At 38.7% G+C, this 18,476-nt stretch overlaps 1 protein-coding gene across 1 annotated transcript in view; it reads left to right on the forward strand.

Annotated features, from left to right (window-relative positions):
* The window catches only part of LOC144432559 (aggrecan core protein-like), a 93,223-nt gene that overhangs the window by 72,764 nt on the left and 1,983 nt on the right, over window positions 1-18,476 (forward strand). Inside the window, exons 15-22 of the mRNA XM_078120803.1 lie at window positions 1,700-1,975; window positions 2,911-2,937; window positions 4,366-4,641; window positions 6,150-6,176; window positions 8,949-9,221; window positions 9,671-9,697; window positions 10,742-11,017; window positions 13,336-13,407. Coding sequence (XP_077976929.1) covers window positions 1,700-1,975; window positions 2,911-2,937; window positions 4,366-4,641; window positions 6,150-6,176; window positions 8,949-9,221; window positions 9,671-9,697; window positions 10,742-11,017; window positions 13,336-13,407 — 1,254 coding nt within the window. The remainder of the gene's footprint in view (window positions 1-1,699; window positions 1,976-2,910; window positions 2,938-4,365; window positions 4,642-6,149; window positions 6,177-8,948; window positions 9,222-9,670; window positions 9,698-10,741; window positions 11,018-13,335; window positions 13,408-18,476) is intronic.

The raw sequence follows: 18,476 nt of genomic DNA on the forward strand, positions 1-18,476 counted from the left end.
AGACAGCCCTGGCCGAAAATAATAGATGTAATCAACAGTGCAACGAAAACTGTGAAACATTTACAGGTCACTCTCATTTTATATATGGACAACAAAATTAGGTCGGTCACAGTTCCATTTACATGATGCAATTGACTCAGAGCGTGCTTCCATATGCTCGGGGCAAATCGAATCAATTAGTGTATTAAGGGACCAACAAATATATTGTGGCACTGCATGTCCTGATACGCCTTCTTGAAATTTCCCATTGTATTCTAATAGCTAGTATATTTATTCGAGATGAAATATGTTTACTCTGTTGTTAAATGCGCCATTCAAAAGGCGACGCGAGTAGGATTGGGCTAAAATATGCCATCATCGTGATGCCATCAACGCGACACGGTGGTATCATATCACAATGCTTCTTGTCGGCAAATAATAAAAAATCAGATAAATAAAAGTCAATGAATGTGAAACGCACGACATTACGAGTGTTTATGTATATCAAGTCTAGCCGTTTTGATTTATTTTGCCATAATATGGGGATATAATATTTTAGCTTTTATACCCACAGACACTGACAATTAGTCAGAAAGTGTGAGAAAATATCAGCAAATATTGGTTACTAAGACATGTAGACTGTAGTTTTTGTTTACTGATGTCTATTACAACCACCAGCAATGTATTTTTTCACAATGCTGTTAGGTTTTATTCACCCAGTGACTACTCTCGTCATAGCCTTAGTGCTAACGAATACCACTTATGACGTCATAGAATCCCGTGGCCTAGGTGGGACCAGAAATACCCGAAAACTCTCGAAGTAAATCCGAAGAGAACTGACTGAAAAAAAGGTCATTTTCAGGTGTTTGCAGACGCTTTTTTAAAGTTTTAAAACCAGAATGCGTTTCACAAATATGTCTAGCAAATTAGCGATAATGAATGTGAGCATTTTAAATCACCTTTAATGTTTGTATGTCTGTATGTGTTTTATTTATTAGCTGCATACATAAAGTTGTGTCAACTATTTTTGAGAGGTTAGCCGTTGGGAACGAAAGGGTATCATTGATATTAGTTCTGGTTATAGCTAAAGGACAAATGGTCTGCAATGTAATGGTCAAGAGTGTGTGTACATGTATAACGATCGTGTGATAGGCCGAAGTTGAACATGCAAGTTTGAAGTTTACAAGATTTGCAGACGTCAAGAATATTAAGTTGATTAAAGAGAGAGTGGTAACGATTGCTATGCCAGAGAAAGTAGTTCGAGAGCAGTTGGATTAGTGTTTTCCCACAGTGTATAACTAAATGAGCGATCAGTTTAAGGCCTGCGAGGAGAGGGGGGGGGGGGGGGGAGGGGCAAATCAATTTGTGACTCGAAGAAGGGGGTTAATACTTTTGCAAAATTTATGTCGTCGGAGGGGGTGTCACTTTATTTGAACAACTAAATGAAATCATGGTTTGGTAGTTATTTTTCCATACATTTAAAGAACAAATGTATGTGTATACAATAAACCACAACAATAAATAGTTATAAATATACATACAAATACAACAAACGCTTTGTGTCAATAATATACATGCATATGACATGGAGTCGCACTACTGTACTATGTCTACCTTTTAGGCTTCAGTTTCATTAGAAATATCTTCTCAATATTGCATGCTATATGAGTTGCATTGCGTCTATCAATTCTATAAAAAGACCTATTTCTCTCCACCACAGGAAAGATTTTCCACTCCAATGGTGTTGAGCATTATAGTTTGAATTATGAGCAAGCTAAGAAAGAGTGTACGAAATACAATGCAGTCATAGCTACGTACGACCAACTGCATGAAGCCTGGGAAAATGGTTTACAACAATGTGACGCTGGATGGCTTAGAGATGGAAGTGTTCAGTATCCAATGCAAAAGGAAATCGTTGATTGTGGTAATTTAGTAGGAATAGTTGATTTAGGATTTGAAAACAAGTCACACACCTACGATGTCTACTGTTATAAAGGTTAGTATTACATCAATCCTCTTACTTTCATCAGATTGCACGACAAAGTAATAGAGCTCCCAAATAATTTCTAAACATTAGAGTCTTAACAGTTTGTACTTTTTACCTTCTGTAAAGGTGGGAAGGGAAGTGAGTAATGCATAGCGAAGAGGGCATGCACATGAAACAGCAAGCTTTTGATTTAGGCGCTTGTGTTTGTGATTAATAGTATTGTTTGTCTGTGTTGCAATCTTATATTATGTCAATTGTTTGGTTATTTATAATGGATTTTAATGTACTAAATAAGTTACTAATTTAATGACATCTTGTTACCACATTATGGTTTGTCTTCTATTGTTCCCTTTCCACATTTTCCATTATACACCTTGCTGAATCTATCCGCTCTACTTATTGGTTGAATGACGGCCATTTGTAATCTCCTTATTTAATAAAAGCATCTCCAATCTTATAAATACTGTTACATTAGTTGCGTGACAAGTGACCGTGTGTCATAACGTTTACAAGTAATTTAAAACCTGGTAAACACCTAACAACTGATTGCTTACCTAGCTTGATAAGATGCACGTTTCCACTTCACTACCACCTACCTAACCATCTACCTATAGCTACCTACTTGCTTACCAAAGCACATGGACATATATACATACATACATACATACATACATACATCGACAGTCAGACAGACAGGCAGGCACACAAATAAATAGCTAGCCAGCCACACACACACTCTCTCTCTCTCTCTCTCTCTCTCTCTCTCTCTCTCTCTCTCTCTCTCTCTCTCTCTCTCTCTCTCTCTCTCTCTCTCTCTCTCTCTCTCTCTCTCTCTCTCTCTCTCTCTCTCTCTCTCTCTCTGAGATGCACACATATCCATGTGTCATTAATGAGTTAAAGTGTTGTAAATATCAATCATGACAGGTTAATTTCATTTTCTTCAGACGTTCCAGCTACAAGTATTGTTGGAGGTATGTGCAGCTACTTACTTTTGTATGAATTACGAAATTCGCTGGAGTGTTGTTATTAAAAGTTTGTACAGACATTTGTCCTTATTAGTTACTAAATCTTATCTACGATATTGGAATAAGACTTGTACATATAATACGTACTAAACCAAGCGAGGGAATAGGTTGAGATTTGAAAAGAGGTGGAATTTCTGTTAATTAAACTCCGTGTGTGTGTGTGTGTGTGTGTGTGTGTGTGTGTGTGTGTGTGTGTGAACATTGTGACGGAGAAAGCGGTGTTGCTACTACTACTACAATTACTTCAAGTGTAATTTCCTATATACCATCTCAGTGAACATGGTGAAGTAAAAGCCGATGATGTACACAATTGCTACAAATACTTTACATGTTGTTACCAATATTCATTCAAATACCTTTCGTACATCTCTAAGGAGTTACAAGATTGAAAACCATCTGACTACATTACCACCAGTCTATTTACATTTGATATATAATACATGATATTATATATAAAGATTTTATGCATGTATGTATGTATGTATGTATGTATGTATGTATGTGTGTATGTATGCTTTTTATATTTATTAGCTGCATACTTAAAGTTGTGCTGACTATTTGAGAGGTTATCCTTTGGGAACAAAAAAAGGTACTGGTATTACTGGTGTTAGTTCTGATTGGATAACTATAGGACAACTGGTCTGTAATGTAACGGTCAAGAGTGTGTGTATAACGATCGCGTTTTAGGTCGAAGATGAACATGCAAGTTTGAAATTTATACATTTTTGCAGAGTCAAGAATATTAAGTTGGTTAAAGAGAGAGTGGACATGATTGCTAGAGAAAATAGACCTAGAACAGTTGGATTAGTATTTTTTCTACATTGCAACACTAAGGACGTGCTCAGTTTAAAGGCCAGGGGGTCAGATGAGGGGGGAGGCGTCACCTCGAGTTGGGCCTCGAAGAAGCTTAAGGGGAGGGGGGGGGGGGCTGCAAATACTACACACGCCTTGTGTCAATACTATACATGTATATGACATGGAGTAGCACTATTGCACTATGTCTACCTTTAGGCCTCTTTTTTATTAGAAATGACTTCTCAATATTGACCTGAACAATGTCTAATTTCACCCAAAACATGACAAATCTAGGGCGATACGCACGTAAAATTAATAATACTACCTTCTAAAACTAGTGTCTAGATATTGGAAATTCAATGTGTATGTATATTTTATTATATGCAGTTAACTCAAAGCTAATAGGCCTCTGGATTTCGAACCAAGCTTTCGCTCAAGGTTAACAGGATCCATACAAGAATAACATCTAAATAAATGCCCCAATGTCTATAATAAATTGAATAATTTCAGACAATACGTTGGTTACTTGGGAATAATATATCTATCAATACTATAAAAAGACCTTTTTCCCCACCACAGGGAAAATCATCCGTTCCAACGGTCTAAGGCGTTATAGTTTGAATTATGAAGAAGCTAAGGAAGAGTGCACGAAATATAATGCAGTCATAGCTACATACGACCAACTGTATGAAGCCTGGGAGAATGGTTTCCAAAGTTGTCAAGCTGGATGGCTTAGAGATGGAAGTGTTCGGTATCCAATGCAAGAGGAAATTAGCGATTGTGGTAATTTAGTAGGAGTTGTTGATTTGGGAGTTAAAGACAAGTCAGACACCTACGATGTGTATTGTTATAAAGGTAGGTATTCATGAGATAGCAAGTTGAAGTAATAAAGCTCCCAAATGATTTCCAAACTATTGATAATTGTTGACCTTCTGCAGAGGTGAGATAGAGACAGGAGTCAAATTTTGAAACCATGGAATCATATACTAAACTTATCCCAAAAAAACCCACGTCACAAATCATTTTTTTTCTGAATCACCATGTGAGGGAACAACTTTCCAAAATGGCGGCACCCATCGAAGGAAAGTCTTGTGTTTCTTTCCTTCCGAAAACTCGGTTTTAGATTTGATATCTTAAATGTGTCCCATCCAATGTCTAAATACATGAAGAGTATCAATAAAAATCATTACTAGATTCAAACCTATTTTGGAGAAAAACGAAAGAAAAATTGTAGTACTGTGCTGTAGTGCACATGGTCATCGCATGCGCATCGTATATGTAGTACAAGTAGAATGCACTTAGTGTTATTGTTTTCATATTTACTTGATCAATATCTTAAACGAACACCAAAGATCACAAAGGGCATTCCTATAAGTAGTACTAATACTATACATACAAATACACTCCAGTACAGTACATGTCAGGCCTACACGTTTTTAGAATTGATCTTTCTTTAAAATAAGTTTGAACCTAGATTTGATTTGTGTCGTGGACATATTCCATGACTATGTATTTTGACATTAGATTGGATACATTTAAGACATCAAATCTAAAACTGAATGGCATTTTGAAAAGAAAACTAATACTCACTAGCAAAGGACTTCCTTTCGATTGCGCCCATACATGGTGAATCAGAGAAAACTGGTTTCTGACTTACATGTTTTAAGAGATGATTTCCGGTTTTAGTATCTGATTTTATATTTCCAATATTTGACTCATCTCTGTTCTACCCTGTTCTGTAAGGGAGGGAAGGGAAGAGGTGGAAGTGGTAATGCTTAGCAAGGAGGTAGTGCACAGGGCGCATCAGGCATTTGATGCAGGCATTGATTGTGTTTGTGATGAATAGCATTGTTTGTCTTTATTTCAGTCGTATTTGATGTTAGCTGGTTTGTCAATTATTCATTTTGGTTTTAATCTACTAAAGAAAAACAATGACATTGTGATTATCTTTTCTCTTAATATCTTTTCTTTTATCCGTTACATTGGCTGAATCTATCCGAGCTATTTATTGGATTAATGGCCGCATATGACTACACATAATATGAATGACCATATCTCAAATAGATAAATACTGTTAGATTAGTCACACTGACAATATACCCTGCATCTTAACCTTTGCGATTTATCAACACCTGGTGATATTTGAATGCTTACCTGGCTTGATATTACCGCAAATATTAATATACAGAATGATGCTTTTATACAGATACGGAAATTAGGTTGGCTATTAAACGAGTACTACCACCTACCTATCCACTTACATACACGTATACATACATACATACATACATACATACATACATACATTATCATACACAATGTAGTCAACAATATAAATGACAACTGAATTTTATTTCCTCCAGATATTCCATCTACAAGTATTGTTGGAGGTATGTACAACTACTTATTTTTTTTAAATTACTAAACAAACATGGATGGTTTTATTGAATGTTTTGTTCTGTGAGATACATTTTTCTGAATAGTAATAAGACAGGAGATAAGTACATAATAAGACATGCACATATAAAATGTAATAAAGCAAACGGGGAATCAGGTTGCGATTCAAAAGGGGTGGAGTGTTACTTCTGTGATAGGAACTGCTTGTGGTTGTGGTTGTGTCTGTGACTGGCTGGTGTCTATCTGTCTGTCTATCTCTCAGTCTGTCTGTATTTGCGTGCGTGCGTGCGTGTGTTTATTTATTTGTTTATTTATTTATGTGTGTATGTATGTGTGTATACAAGTAATAAATGATGTCCGGGTCGAGGTCGGCATGTCTTGCCCGGATGGCATTTGCCTTGTACTCCGGAAACTTCATGCGTGGTCTCATATTCTTCCCAGGATCAAGTTCATCGTCTGTGTTTTGATACACTCATAGTCTATGTTTTGATTTTCGATAAGAAGACTGCCACCTAAGCCGACAACAAAGTTGATACACGCTTGTATCAACATTCAATGTCACACACGTATATGTTTTGGTATTTGTTGTTTGGACTTGTCCATGAATTCATAAAATATCTTATTTGATGTATCTATAATGTTGAAATCGGGACGCCCATTGTCCCTGATGTGTTGGCAGAGAGTTGGGTTAATGTTTACCATGGATAAGGTAAACCGTCTATTCTTCTTGCCTCGACCACAAACTGTACGTTCCTTTTGGTCAGCTATGTGTCTGTAATTGTCGGTAAATCGGTGACAAACGGTATAGGACAGTCCAGTCCGTCTTCATTCCTCTCCACGGCCCAAGTATTCCAAACTTTGCATATCCAAGTAGTTTTTTTCCTGTGTATTCTTCGGTACACTTGCCTTCGGTTTATTATCTATGTCCTCGGATGTCATAACAGCAAGCCGTCGCTTTCTCCCTGCCATGATACTGTCTATCCCTTGCAAGTTGTGACTTATGTGTATTTTATCACAGACAAGTAAGAAACTGTGATTTTGTTCGCCTTCTAAATACACTCTGCTGCCATGTTTACATTTATTATAATTACTGAAATAACGTTCAGCGAGAGAACCAAATCGGATCAGTTCAGTAACAGTCAGGGGCCACGTTGCTGTTATGATTGTCTGTATCTAATCGTTCTTCTTGGTCACACACCTATATCGTTACACATTGTGACGAAAACCTCTCTGGTCACTTTGGTATGTAGCGCAATAAGGATTCATGGATTGATTGATTGATTAAATACGTTTCATGTTTATTATTTCGAAAATAGCCTTCAACGAGAGAACAGCAAGTGTTCAGTCACAGTCAGGGGCCATGCTTTTTCTTGTGATTGTGTGCATCTAAAATGATATACAGTACCGTAGCACGCAGGGACAGTTGCCCCATCTCTCCCCCCCCCCTCGAAGATTTTAGAGGGAAGGGGGAAAATGCAACTTTTCGAATACATAGTGACGGTACTAATATCGTTCTGTACATGACGATTCCTAGCACGCGCACTTTGTATTGTTGGTTCAATGAAGTCAAAAGTGACTGTACATACACTGACTCCTCGCTAATATGTCTCTCTATTGTACGCTGGCTTATACTTTGAATAAAAATGTGCCCAGTTACAAATTGTAACTTTTTACAGTGTAGCGAATTAAAAATTGTTTGTGCGAGAATGTGCAAAAGAAACGCGCACATTGGATATGGAGATCGACGGGTGGATCACACTTCATAATTGATAAATTTCCGATAAAGTCAAGGCAACAATGCCTGTGAGGCTTTGTTTTCTAGTGTCAGGCTGTGATCCGGAGTATTTTCTAGTGATCAGCAGAATTCTGGTGTATTCCTGACAACCCCAATTAGTAGTGTTCCTTGCAAACGCTCCTTTTCGGCACTACGCTGTCTGAAAGGGCAAGTATAGCAGAAAATCACCCCAACTCCAGAGGACGTGTATTCCAGAAATATTAACTGGAGAAAACTGTTCAACTCGGTACGCAGTTTAAGAGCCACTCTTTGAAGATACACTTTAAATTGCATTCAACGTTGTCTTTGATTGAAATATTGTTTGATATTATCTCATTGCACTGACACTAGCGATATTCTGAAATTCATTTTGAAGCGACAATTTGCTATGGAAAGAATGGCCATGAATTTGTAAACGGCATCAAAATCCAAACTTCAATTTGTATTATAATGATAATGTCAGGGAGAATCAACTGAGTTCGCCTTGGATTCCGACATAAAGTAGGCCCATAAATGTTTTGGGAATTGCAGAAAAACAGTCTGTTCAAAGTGTTAGTTTGTCTTCCTGTTGTACCTACATAGACTGTGAGGCAAATAGTTGGGTAAGAAGAGAGTTGTATATTTTGTTGTGTTACTTATTTGAGAAAGCACCATCCAATTTATTACACAATCCTCTCGGCAGCTACTTTCAAAAAATACCACATTGCATATGATATGCAATAGTCTACGCTACAATGGATATAATGTAAATTGCATTCAAATTTATACAAGCTAGCCTCCTTTTCAAATTTTAAATGAATGATCGCACAATACAAAGTTCTGCCGCCCCTCCCTCTCATAGCAATGTGGTCAGGTTACGGCCCTCATATATTACTCCATTACACCTATCTGTCAGTGAGTCATAAGTGCTAGGTAGGTGTATGATCTATGACTCTATTTTTTTTTACAATTTGTATGTGTATAATTATTATAGGGTGTTTTCCATTTACAGAGGTTTTCATTGTCCGAGAACCAGGGCCTAACAGATACCAGTTAACTTTCAATGAGTCTGATTCAGCATGTACAAGGTATGATGCTGTCCTAGCAACTCGTGAGCAATTAGAGGAAGCCTGGTTAAGGGGTTTGGGGTACTGTTCACCTGGATGGCTGGCAGATGGAAGTGTTGTATATCAAACGCAGTACGAGCGGAAGGGATGTGATGGAGAGATTACATCTTATGGATATCCGGACATGCAAGAATTGTATGATGCGTACTGTTATAGAGGTAAGTTGAACAATTCGCACGTGATATGTCGGTACATGCTTGCAATACACACTCGTTTAAGTAATGATAAGAAGGTTCCAAACAGAATTTTCCGAGCAATGCAATACAACACATTTAGTATTCGAGTGCAAGAAGAAGAAAGGGAAAGCTGCTCAACATGTCTGTCCCAATCATATGTTGGCGATCTCATTTCATTAAAAGTAAAATTAGGAAGAAGGTTCTGTCATTTTGTAAATCAAGCTAAGTGGTTGTCCGTTGAACAGCTTTCTTTTCGCATTGAAACAATTTGATGTATGTTGTCTTCTCATCAAGGTATAAGTCTGCAAAATTATATCTTACAATCTCTAAGTAGTTACAAAGTAGAGAGTTAGTTGGCCACAATTTTGATTGCAATTATATATTTTGTAACTACAGTATCTAATCTAATGTTTTAAATTATTTTTTTACAGCGGTAGCTCAGAATCAGGAAGGAAAAGGTACGATGACACTATATATGATTTTAGAAACAAGAAGTCTGTCTGAAGTCGAAGTGGTTTTATGACTAAGGTCAAAAATGTTGAATTCTGGGGAAATAATTAAATCGAACTGCTCTAGATCCATTTTCCTGTCTGCAAAAGATGATTGTTCGACTCGTATCTCTGACTAGCATACCCTCTCTACTCCTCATGTTGATGTTGAACAAGTTGGCATTCACAAACCTTGTGAACTTCAACTTGTATGTTCATCTTCCATTTAACACATGATCACTATATACACATATTCTTACAGACGACAGACCAACTGTCCTATAACTATCCGGCCAGAGAAATCCCAAAGGTTAACTTCTGAATTAGTCATCACAATTTCAAGTATGAAACTAACAAACCCGGAATTCCGTGTCGATGAAATTAAGAATGCCACACGTACAATAGTCTATAAACGTAGATTTAAAACATTATCTTCTGAGGGAGTGAGCTCTATCTTTCAGTCACCTTCAACTTGCTCAAATATGTCTTAATTTACATGTATTCTGGTCCATGGACTTCATTAGTTCCAAGAGAACTATTTTAAGGAATCTCACCAGGATTGTTTTTCCTCTTGCTGCCAAAGACTTTATATTATATATTTCTCTTGCTGGTGGAATAGACCAATTTATTCAAATCAATTCAAATGCATTTAACCTGTCTCCTGAATATTTACGAAGTACATGGCCAGTCTGTTTCCTAGCGAGGTGGGTGGACGGGCGAATGGACGACGGGAGGAAGGGCGGACGGGCTAGTTCACTAACTACCTAACTAACTAACTGTCTGGCTGAAGAACCAATGGACAGACAGACAGACAGACAGGCAGACAGGCAGACAGACACAGACAGACAGACAAACAGACATACATACATACATACATACATACATACATACATACATACATACATACATACAGACATTCAGACAGACAGACAGACAAACAGACAGACAGACAGCTAGATAGTTTATTATTATTATTTGATGGGTTAATGTATTAATCCTCGTTCCCATTCACAGTTGCGTTTCACGTCGAATCTACAAACGGCCGATATCATCTAACATTTGCCGAAGCTATCAAAGAATGTCAGAAATATGATGCAGAGATTGCAACTCTTGCCCAACTGTATGGAGGCTGGAAACAAGGGTTAGGTATTTGCCGAGCTGGCTGGATATCGAGTGGACAGATTAGATCCCCTTCTCAGGAAGCAAGCGAATTTTGTGGTAATGCTATAGGAATCATAACGCCGGTCTCGAGAGGTTTCTTCGAAAAGTATGACGTATTTTGCTATGGAGGTAAGAGAAAGACAAACACAAATTCTACCCTGAACTGTGTGTAAGTTGGAGGTTTTTTTTTATTTGGGGCCCATAGTTACAAGCTTCAGCAGGTACAGCCTACGGATAAGCAAGGGCAACATATTTCTGTAATCTTAAATATCACTACTTCCAAGTTCATAACACATATGGAAATATTAAATACATAATTTTGCATCTTGCTACATTACAAGTAAACTACTGGCATGTGATATATATCTGCAACTCTGAACACCTAACTAAAACATTCTTTCCGATTGCCTTATAAGTTATATGTACTAAGCTTAAGTGTAAAAGTATAATTTAACATTTGCTGTAATTATCTCCCCAGTAATGGTGTCTCTCAATGCTATCAATATGCAAACAATGTTAACAGTACAAATGCAAATTAGTCTTAAAACAAGTGGAGAGTAAACATAAATATCATATGACCACTACATCTCGCTTAGAATTAGAGATAAATCACATTTGCGTCACTCTCATTACTTTGTAATTCGTTTGCTGTTTGAAAGCTGGTAACATTGCTTGCAGATTGACTACACGTGGAAAGATCAACCTGCTAGTCTTGCAGTTAAAAACAATTTTATTTTACACTTGATATTGACGCTACTAATATGTACCATTGCGTACAGTCAAACTTAAACCGGTATTTTCACTGATGGCTATGCAAATGAGATAAATTGAGATAAAATAGATCCAAAAGTAAAACCAATTCCTGATGAAAATAAGCAAATAAATGCATTTTTTAAATGCACATACGTGTCTTTCCTGTTGTTACACACTTTTTGAACAATTTTTTGTTGGTTCATAAGGTATTTCACTATTTTTCTCGACCATCGCAAGTTCTGAGGTATCAAATAACTATGCAAATTAGTGTCTTAGCTATCAAATAACTATGCTAATTACAAGGTATTTTCACTGTTGATTATGCAAATGAGTGAACAACCTTTCGAACTACTTTATGTTTGTAAATATTGCCGGCGACCACTACGTTACATCATGGTAATATTGTTATATGGAAGATTCTTCGGTTGATTCTGAACATAAAAACTATTTGTTTAATTTGAATTATTTTGAACTTTCTGAGAGTGAATTTTATGATCAACAACAAAATAAATCTGACCCGAGGCACGCGCCAGCGACTAGGGCCACCGATGTCATCCTACACGTGCACATCAACAACGCCCAACAAATGCAGCCGATGGGAGATCGTGCAACGAATCCTCAGGAACATCAACCAGCCAGAACACACAATCAATTCCCACAGTTATGCGAAATGTTTTGAAAACACACATATTAGCCGTGGACATTTTAATTTCACATTTCATGTCGCCGGAAATAGCTCTGTCAAAGTTCTACTAACTTCTAGTCAGTGTGTTTACATTATAAAACGCTGCAGACAATCCATAATCTTTTCCGATTCTGATGAAGACTAACTTTTATAATATTGTACATTTTGAAAGTTTTTGCTGAATTACTATTATATAGGACACTCAGAATACCGCGCTATTGAAATGTATCTGTTTCTACTACTAAAATAATCGTGTATTCATTTCTCCTGATCGGTTTTGTGAATGAATCACAGCGGAGCTCAGCTTGCGAGCGAAAGCGTGTCAACACGTAATTTGTATATCAATACTTATTGTTGTTGACAACCAATCATCGCTCATAATTAACGTGTCTGACCTCTGCCTGACCTGAATGATGAGCTGGTGACCTTATACATATTCATGCAAATATGTTGTTCAGCCTTCCCCACCTGCATTTTATTGCGTTTTTGGTGTACACATGTAATAATAACAGAACCCCATGGCCTCGCAATGGACGGTAGGGCATACAGAAGTTGTTTTCACTCGTGATTCGGTTTATTCTGCTGTATTTTCACTCGCTATCGCTCGTGAAAATACGCGGCAGAATAAACCGAATCACTCATGAAAATAACTTCTGTATGCCCTACCGTCTATTGCGAGGCCATGGGGTTATGTCATATTATGGCAAGGAGGACACATGGTTAAGTTGGGTGTTAAGAGTGGTAAGACTACTTGTGACACATCGATGACTAGTGCCACCTAAACATACACAATTACAATTGATTGTACATTAGCTGTTGTATTAGCGTATGAAATCGTTACATAAATCTAGTTTCCCAAAATAATAATCATAAATACATATCTGTATGCTGTCATTTTATGGTCATTTTCCGAAATAATAAAGAAGGAACTTTAATATACCCTTAATATCATGCAGTGGTGAACCTTTTAACCGAATGCTTAATGTGATTTCTTTACTCCTATTGTAAGTTCCTGCAACTACTACCAGCAAACGTGAAATAATCACCGAGGCAGAGGTTCCAGAGCTGCCAGTGGAAGATGGTAAGTGTTTTTCACCCCACCCCCCCACCCCACCAAGGGAAACTATTACAATGTGTTCCGTCCATCGTGTGTCGGTTCGTAATACGTCAACACCATGCAACACCAAATTTCATTCAAACCTGGCACAAAGTTGGCATATGATACAGCGTACAAGTAATAAATGCCGTCTTGGTAAATACGCGCCGGTCGTAGGAGGCGTGATGTATTTCCCGGGTGGCATTTATTTTGCATTTAGTCCATGGTAACATATTCAGATTCTAACCAGGGCGAAGTTCATACACTCATCGTCTATGTTTTTATTTTTCAAAGAGAAACATGTGTCAACGAACTGGATACATCATACACGTCAACATTCAATGAAACACGCATATATCATTATGGTGTGACGAAAATAGCAGTTAAACATTAGAATGAACATGTATTTCTTACCAAGAGCACTGTCATAAGGAGACATGGTTAGCACGTAGCCTATGACGAGCGTAGTGAACAGGTGAATAAATAAATATCGGCAAATAATAAAAAAATCAGATAAATAAAAGTCACTGAATGTGAAACACGCGACTTTACAAGTGTTTATGTATATCTAGTCTAGCCATTTTGATTTATTTTGCCATAATATTTTAGCATTTATACCCACAGACACTGACAATTAGTCAGGAAGTGTGAGTAAATATCAGTAAATGTTGGTTAATAAGACATGTAGAGTGTAGTTTTTGTTTACTGATGTCTATTACAACCACCAGCAATGTATTTTTTCACAATGCTGTTGAGTTTTATTCACCTGTTGACTACGCTCGTCATAGGCTATGTGCTAACCATGTCTCCTTATGACGTCATAAAATCCCGTGGTCTAGGTGTGACCGGAAATACCCGAAAACTCTCGAAGTAAATCCGAAGGGAACTGACTGAAAAAAAGGTCATTTTAAGGTGTTTGCAGACACTTGTTTAAAGTTTAAATCACACTTACACATTTGAGAGTATTGTGGAGTCAACTTTATTACATAACAACACTTGAAAAGTCCCCCCCCCCCTGACAAAAGTATTACATGTTTAAAACACTACATGTTCAAGAATGTCTACCAGAAATACATAACTACAATACAAGGAAAAAAAAAAAAATTGTGTACGGCTGGCAGTCTGCGCTGCCTAGCTTGCTACACGCTGCAATGGGCAATGCGGTAATGGCGGGAATGCCACGTCATGTGACAGCTCTCGCGTGATTTAAAAATACCTCATCAAGTGAGCCACCCCTTAAATCACACTTACACATTTGAGAGTATTGTGGAGTCAACTTTATTACATAACAACACTTGAAAAAGTCCCCAAATATCCCAAATCTGAGGGGGAGTATTCAAAGGTAGGAGGTAGGGAGAGAGGAGGTAACCTGCATAGCAGAGTTAATTTTAAAGGTTAGAGGTAACGTTAAGTACTTCATATAGGCATCACTCTGCCAGTCCCCCATGATCTTAATAACCTCCCCTGGGATGCCACATTGAAGTGCCCATGATGCTCCACCGCGCCGCAAGCTGTGAGCAGAGTACTGCTCTTTAGGTATCCCTAAATTAGCAAGGTATCCACGTAGTTTGCTGCAAAAAAGGGAAGAGAGGAGGGGTTTAAATTCCCTGTTGCCTGTAGGCATGACAAAGGCTGGTCCGTTCCGGGGTGCATTGACAGTAAGAGAGAAATATCTGAGAACAGCCCATACTGGACACAGTGGGTGCCGTGGCACTAAAGGAAGAGGCACCACCAGTACACGGTCCTTGGTTTGATTAGTTTTAGACCAATAAATAGAAATGGATAGACCCCATGTCTGTACCTGGAAGGCATTACGAGACAAGTGTTTAGCACTATCAAAGCCATGCAAAGAGGGAGCCAGAAAATTTGACTTCCTTAACAACCCAAAGAAACCAACAAGGCATGCCGCCCAAAAAACTGAATCAACAACAGTAGACAGGTTCAATTGCTGACGTATACCTAGCAAAAGTTTAGGAGTAATAGGCAGCTTCCTATTAACAAAAGTACCCTTATCTTTGGCAATACCCCTCAAGACAATTGACAAAAACCAGTTATCCTGCAACGGGTTCGCAAACCCATGCTCCAAATGTAAGATGCGAATAATATTTAAATATTGTTTGATTGAAGAGTACTTAAGCCTACGTGCTAAGTATGCCGCATATCTGCATACCATGAGTGGGGAGGCTGGGACTGGTGGGTAACCCATCTGTAAGCAGAATTGTAGGTAAGATTTCCAGTGGGTACTGTAAGTACGTTTTGTGTTGGTAGCAAATGCCTTTGCTCTGTATGTCTCCACTTCCAAGTCAAGCTCCGCTGCCAGCTTTGTGATTTTTGGATCTGAGAATAAACAGTCATCAGTGCAGAGTAAGACATATGAAATGGAAGCCTGTAGTAGGTAAAGCAAGGGTGTGTTGCACCTGAGGGGTGTAGGAGTGAATGAAGGCGGAGGAATTGCCCAGGTTCATGCAATCTGGATATGGCATCTGGAATGTCATTCTGCTTCCCTGGAACATAAACAGCATGAATAGAAAAGTTAAACCATGCTGAAAGCCAAAAAAGGATGCGCAAACCTTTCATCACCACCGCATTACGTGTTGTGCCCTTATTGATTACGCTCACAGCGGTGGTATTGTCTGTATGGAGAACAACTCTTTGATTTGTCCAGAACGGTGCCCAACGCATGGCTGCAAGCAAAATTACAAGGGTTTCTTTATAGTTAATGTGTAGACTCGCTGCACCTGGCCAGCAAGACCAAGGATAATAAAACCAATCATTCCGAAAGAAGGCACCCGCAGCAGTACCAGATGAGTCAGTGTGAACATCAGTGATTGGTGCCTCGTTGAGGAATTTAGTAGTACCATTAAACACAGGCAGGTACTGCATCCACCAGTCAAGATCTGCAAAAAATTCAGAAGTCAATATAGCTTTATGCCCTTGCTGTTTAAGTACAGCAATAGTGTCAAGAATGCGACGGAGGAAAGTTCTACCTCCCTGTATCACTTGACAAGCCCAGTTTAGTTTCCCAGCAAGGGACTGCAATTGGCGTTTCGACGCGCGCTTCTTATTCCTGAAAGTAGCAAGTAAGCAAGACAATTCATGCAATTTGTCCTGCGGAAGAGACAGTGTCTGTGCAACAGAGTCAATCCTGACTCCCAGGAATGTAATGCATTGTGTGGGGCCTTCCACCTTATGCCAAGCAATGGCAAAGCCAAGTTCACGTAACAACTTAATTAAGACATTGAGAGCATTTTGACAATCCTCGTATGTCTCAGCAATTAAAAGAAAATCATCTAAATAAACAACCACACAATCAATACCCTTTCTTACCAACATACGACGTATTGACTGAGTAAGGCGATGGAAGATCATAGGAGCTCTTTTCGCTCCAAAAGGTAATCTAGTATCATACATATAAGTCGGTTCACTATGATTACTGAAGGTCCACTTCAGCCCAGTGGCCCTGTAATCATCAGGATGAATGCGTACATAACGATAGGCTGACTTAAGGTCAACCTTAGCCATAAATGCCCCTGGTTGCATCACATTGATAGCATCCTGCAATGATTGATATGTAAAAGAAGGAGCTGATGCATAGTCATTAAGCCCTTTGCCAATGGGGCGACTACAATCATGGATAATACGAATGCCCCCTGAATTTGATTTAGGTATGGCACCCAGCGCACTAATGATATCTGGTTTGTCCTTTGTAACAACATAACGCCCCTCAGCCAACTCAACCAAAATTTGAGCTTCAACAGCATCTCTGTGGTCTACATCAGTTGACGATTTATAATTATTTTGCTCAACTTTAACTAAATGCGAATCATGGTCAATTATACGGAAGCCATACAAAAGGCCATTTAAAAGAAATTCCCTATCAGGATCATCTGACGCTAACTCAGCTTCCCACACCTCATATTTTAAAGCGCTAGGGTTATGAGGTGGAGCATGGAGGTGCCCTAGGCTATTGTGTTTTTTGCCAAAGTGTCAGACTTATCTGGTTGGTTACTGTCCAGATGTGTCAACTTTGAATGTTTCTGAAAGCAAACTAAGCATACATGGCTATAGTTACACCTACTACCAAATTTACAATCGCCTTTGTTAAACCCAATACACACTGGTTTGCCCGTGCGTTTATCCACTGGTGCAGCCTGTCCATATTTCCCCCCAGTTTTACTGGTCTTGTTTTGAGTGAGAGGCATTTTCTCTCTGAGATGAACAGTGGATAAATGTTGGGACTCAGTTCCCCAGGGGAGGTGATAGACAGACTGCAACATACGGAATTCACGATCGTACTGAAGTACCGATACCCACTCATAACGATCTTCTAATTGTGTTACTTTAACTGTATAAGCTAAGTATTGTTTAACCTGAGTCATATCATAAGCATGGTTCACTATTAATTCATACAAAATTCTAGCATTGGCAGCCGCCCACTGCTGTGGTGTCACACTATTCAAGTCCGGCTTACTTGGCCCTGATTCAAGTACTAATTTGGTACCCCCTTCACCAGTTGACACAACCTTCTTATCGATTTTAGTGGTGAAGGATCCGGGGACAAAGTCAGTAATGTCTAAGTGTTTCTGACCATTTATCGACTTGGGTTTCAGGTAGACCAGTGGGTCCAAGTCCATCCTTTCAGGCACAGTAGTCGGTCGTTGCGTGGTTTCACCATCCGGTTGCAGTAGTTTGAGCATGCCATCTAATGATAATGGAGGGGAGACTTCACTCTTGATACTTGAATTGATTCCTGCCTGTTGTCGTGGAACTTCACTATCGATGGCCTGGTTGCTGTTCATGGGAGCCGCCATCTTAGTTGGTGTTGTTTGTTGGTCGTTTAGTTTCACCAGTGCCGTTTCCAATAGGCGATATTGCGCTAGAGGGCTCACTTGCATCAGGCCTAAGTCTTCTATTTTCATCGTATGAATGGCTTTCATGGATACAAACCCATTCGCCCCTAAAACTGCCAGAGTCGACGTAGAAATTCCATTATTCTCTGCCCATAACATTACTTCCACATCTGGGGTCAGTGACATAATGTCATGTTTATCAGC

This window comes from Glandiceps talaboti, chromosome 1 (assembly GCF_964340395.1).
Source record: "Glandiceps talaboti chromosome 1, keGlaTala1.1, whole genome shotgun sequence".
NCBI lineage: Eukaryota > Metazoa > Hemichordata > Enteropneusta > Spengelidae > Glandiceps > Glandiceps talaboti.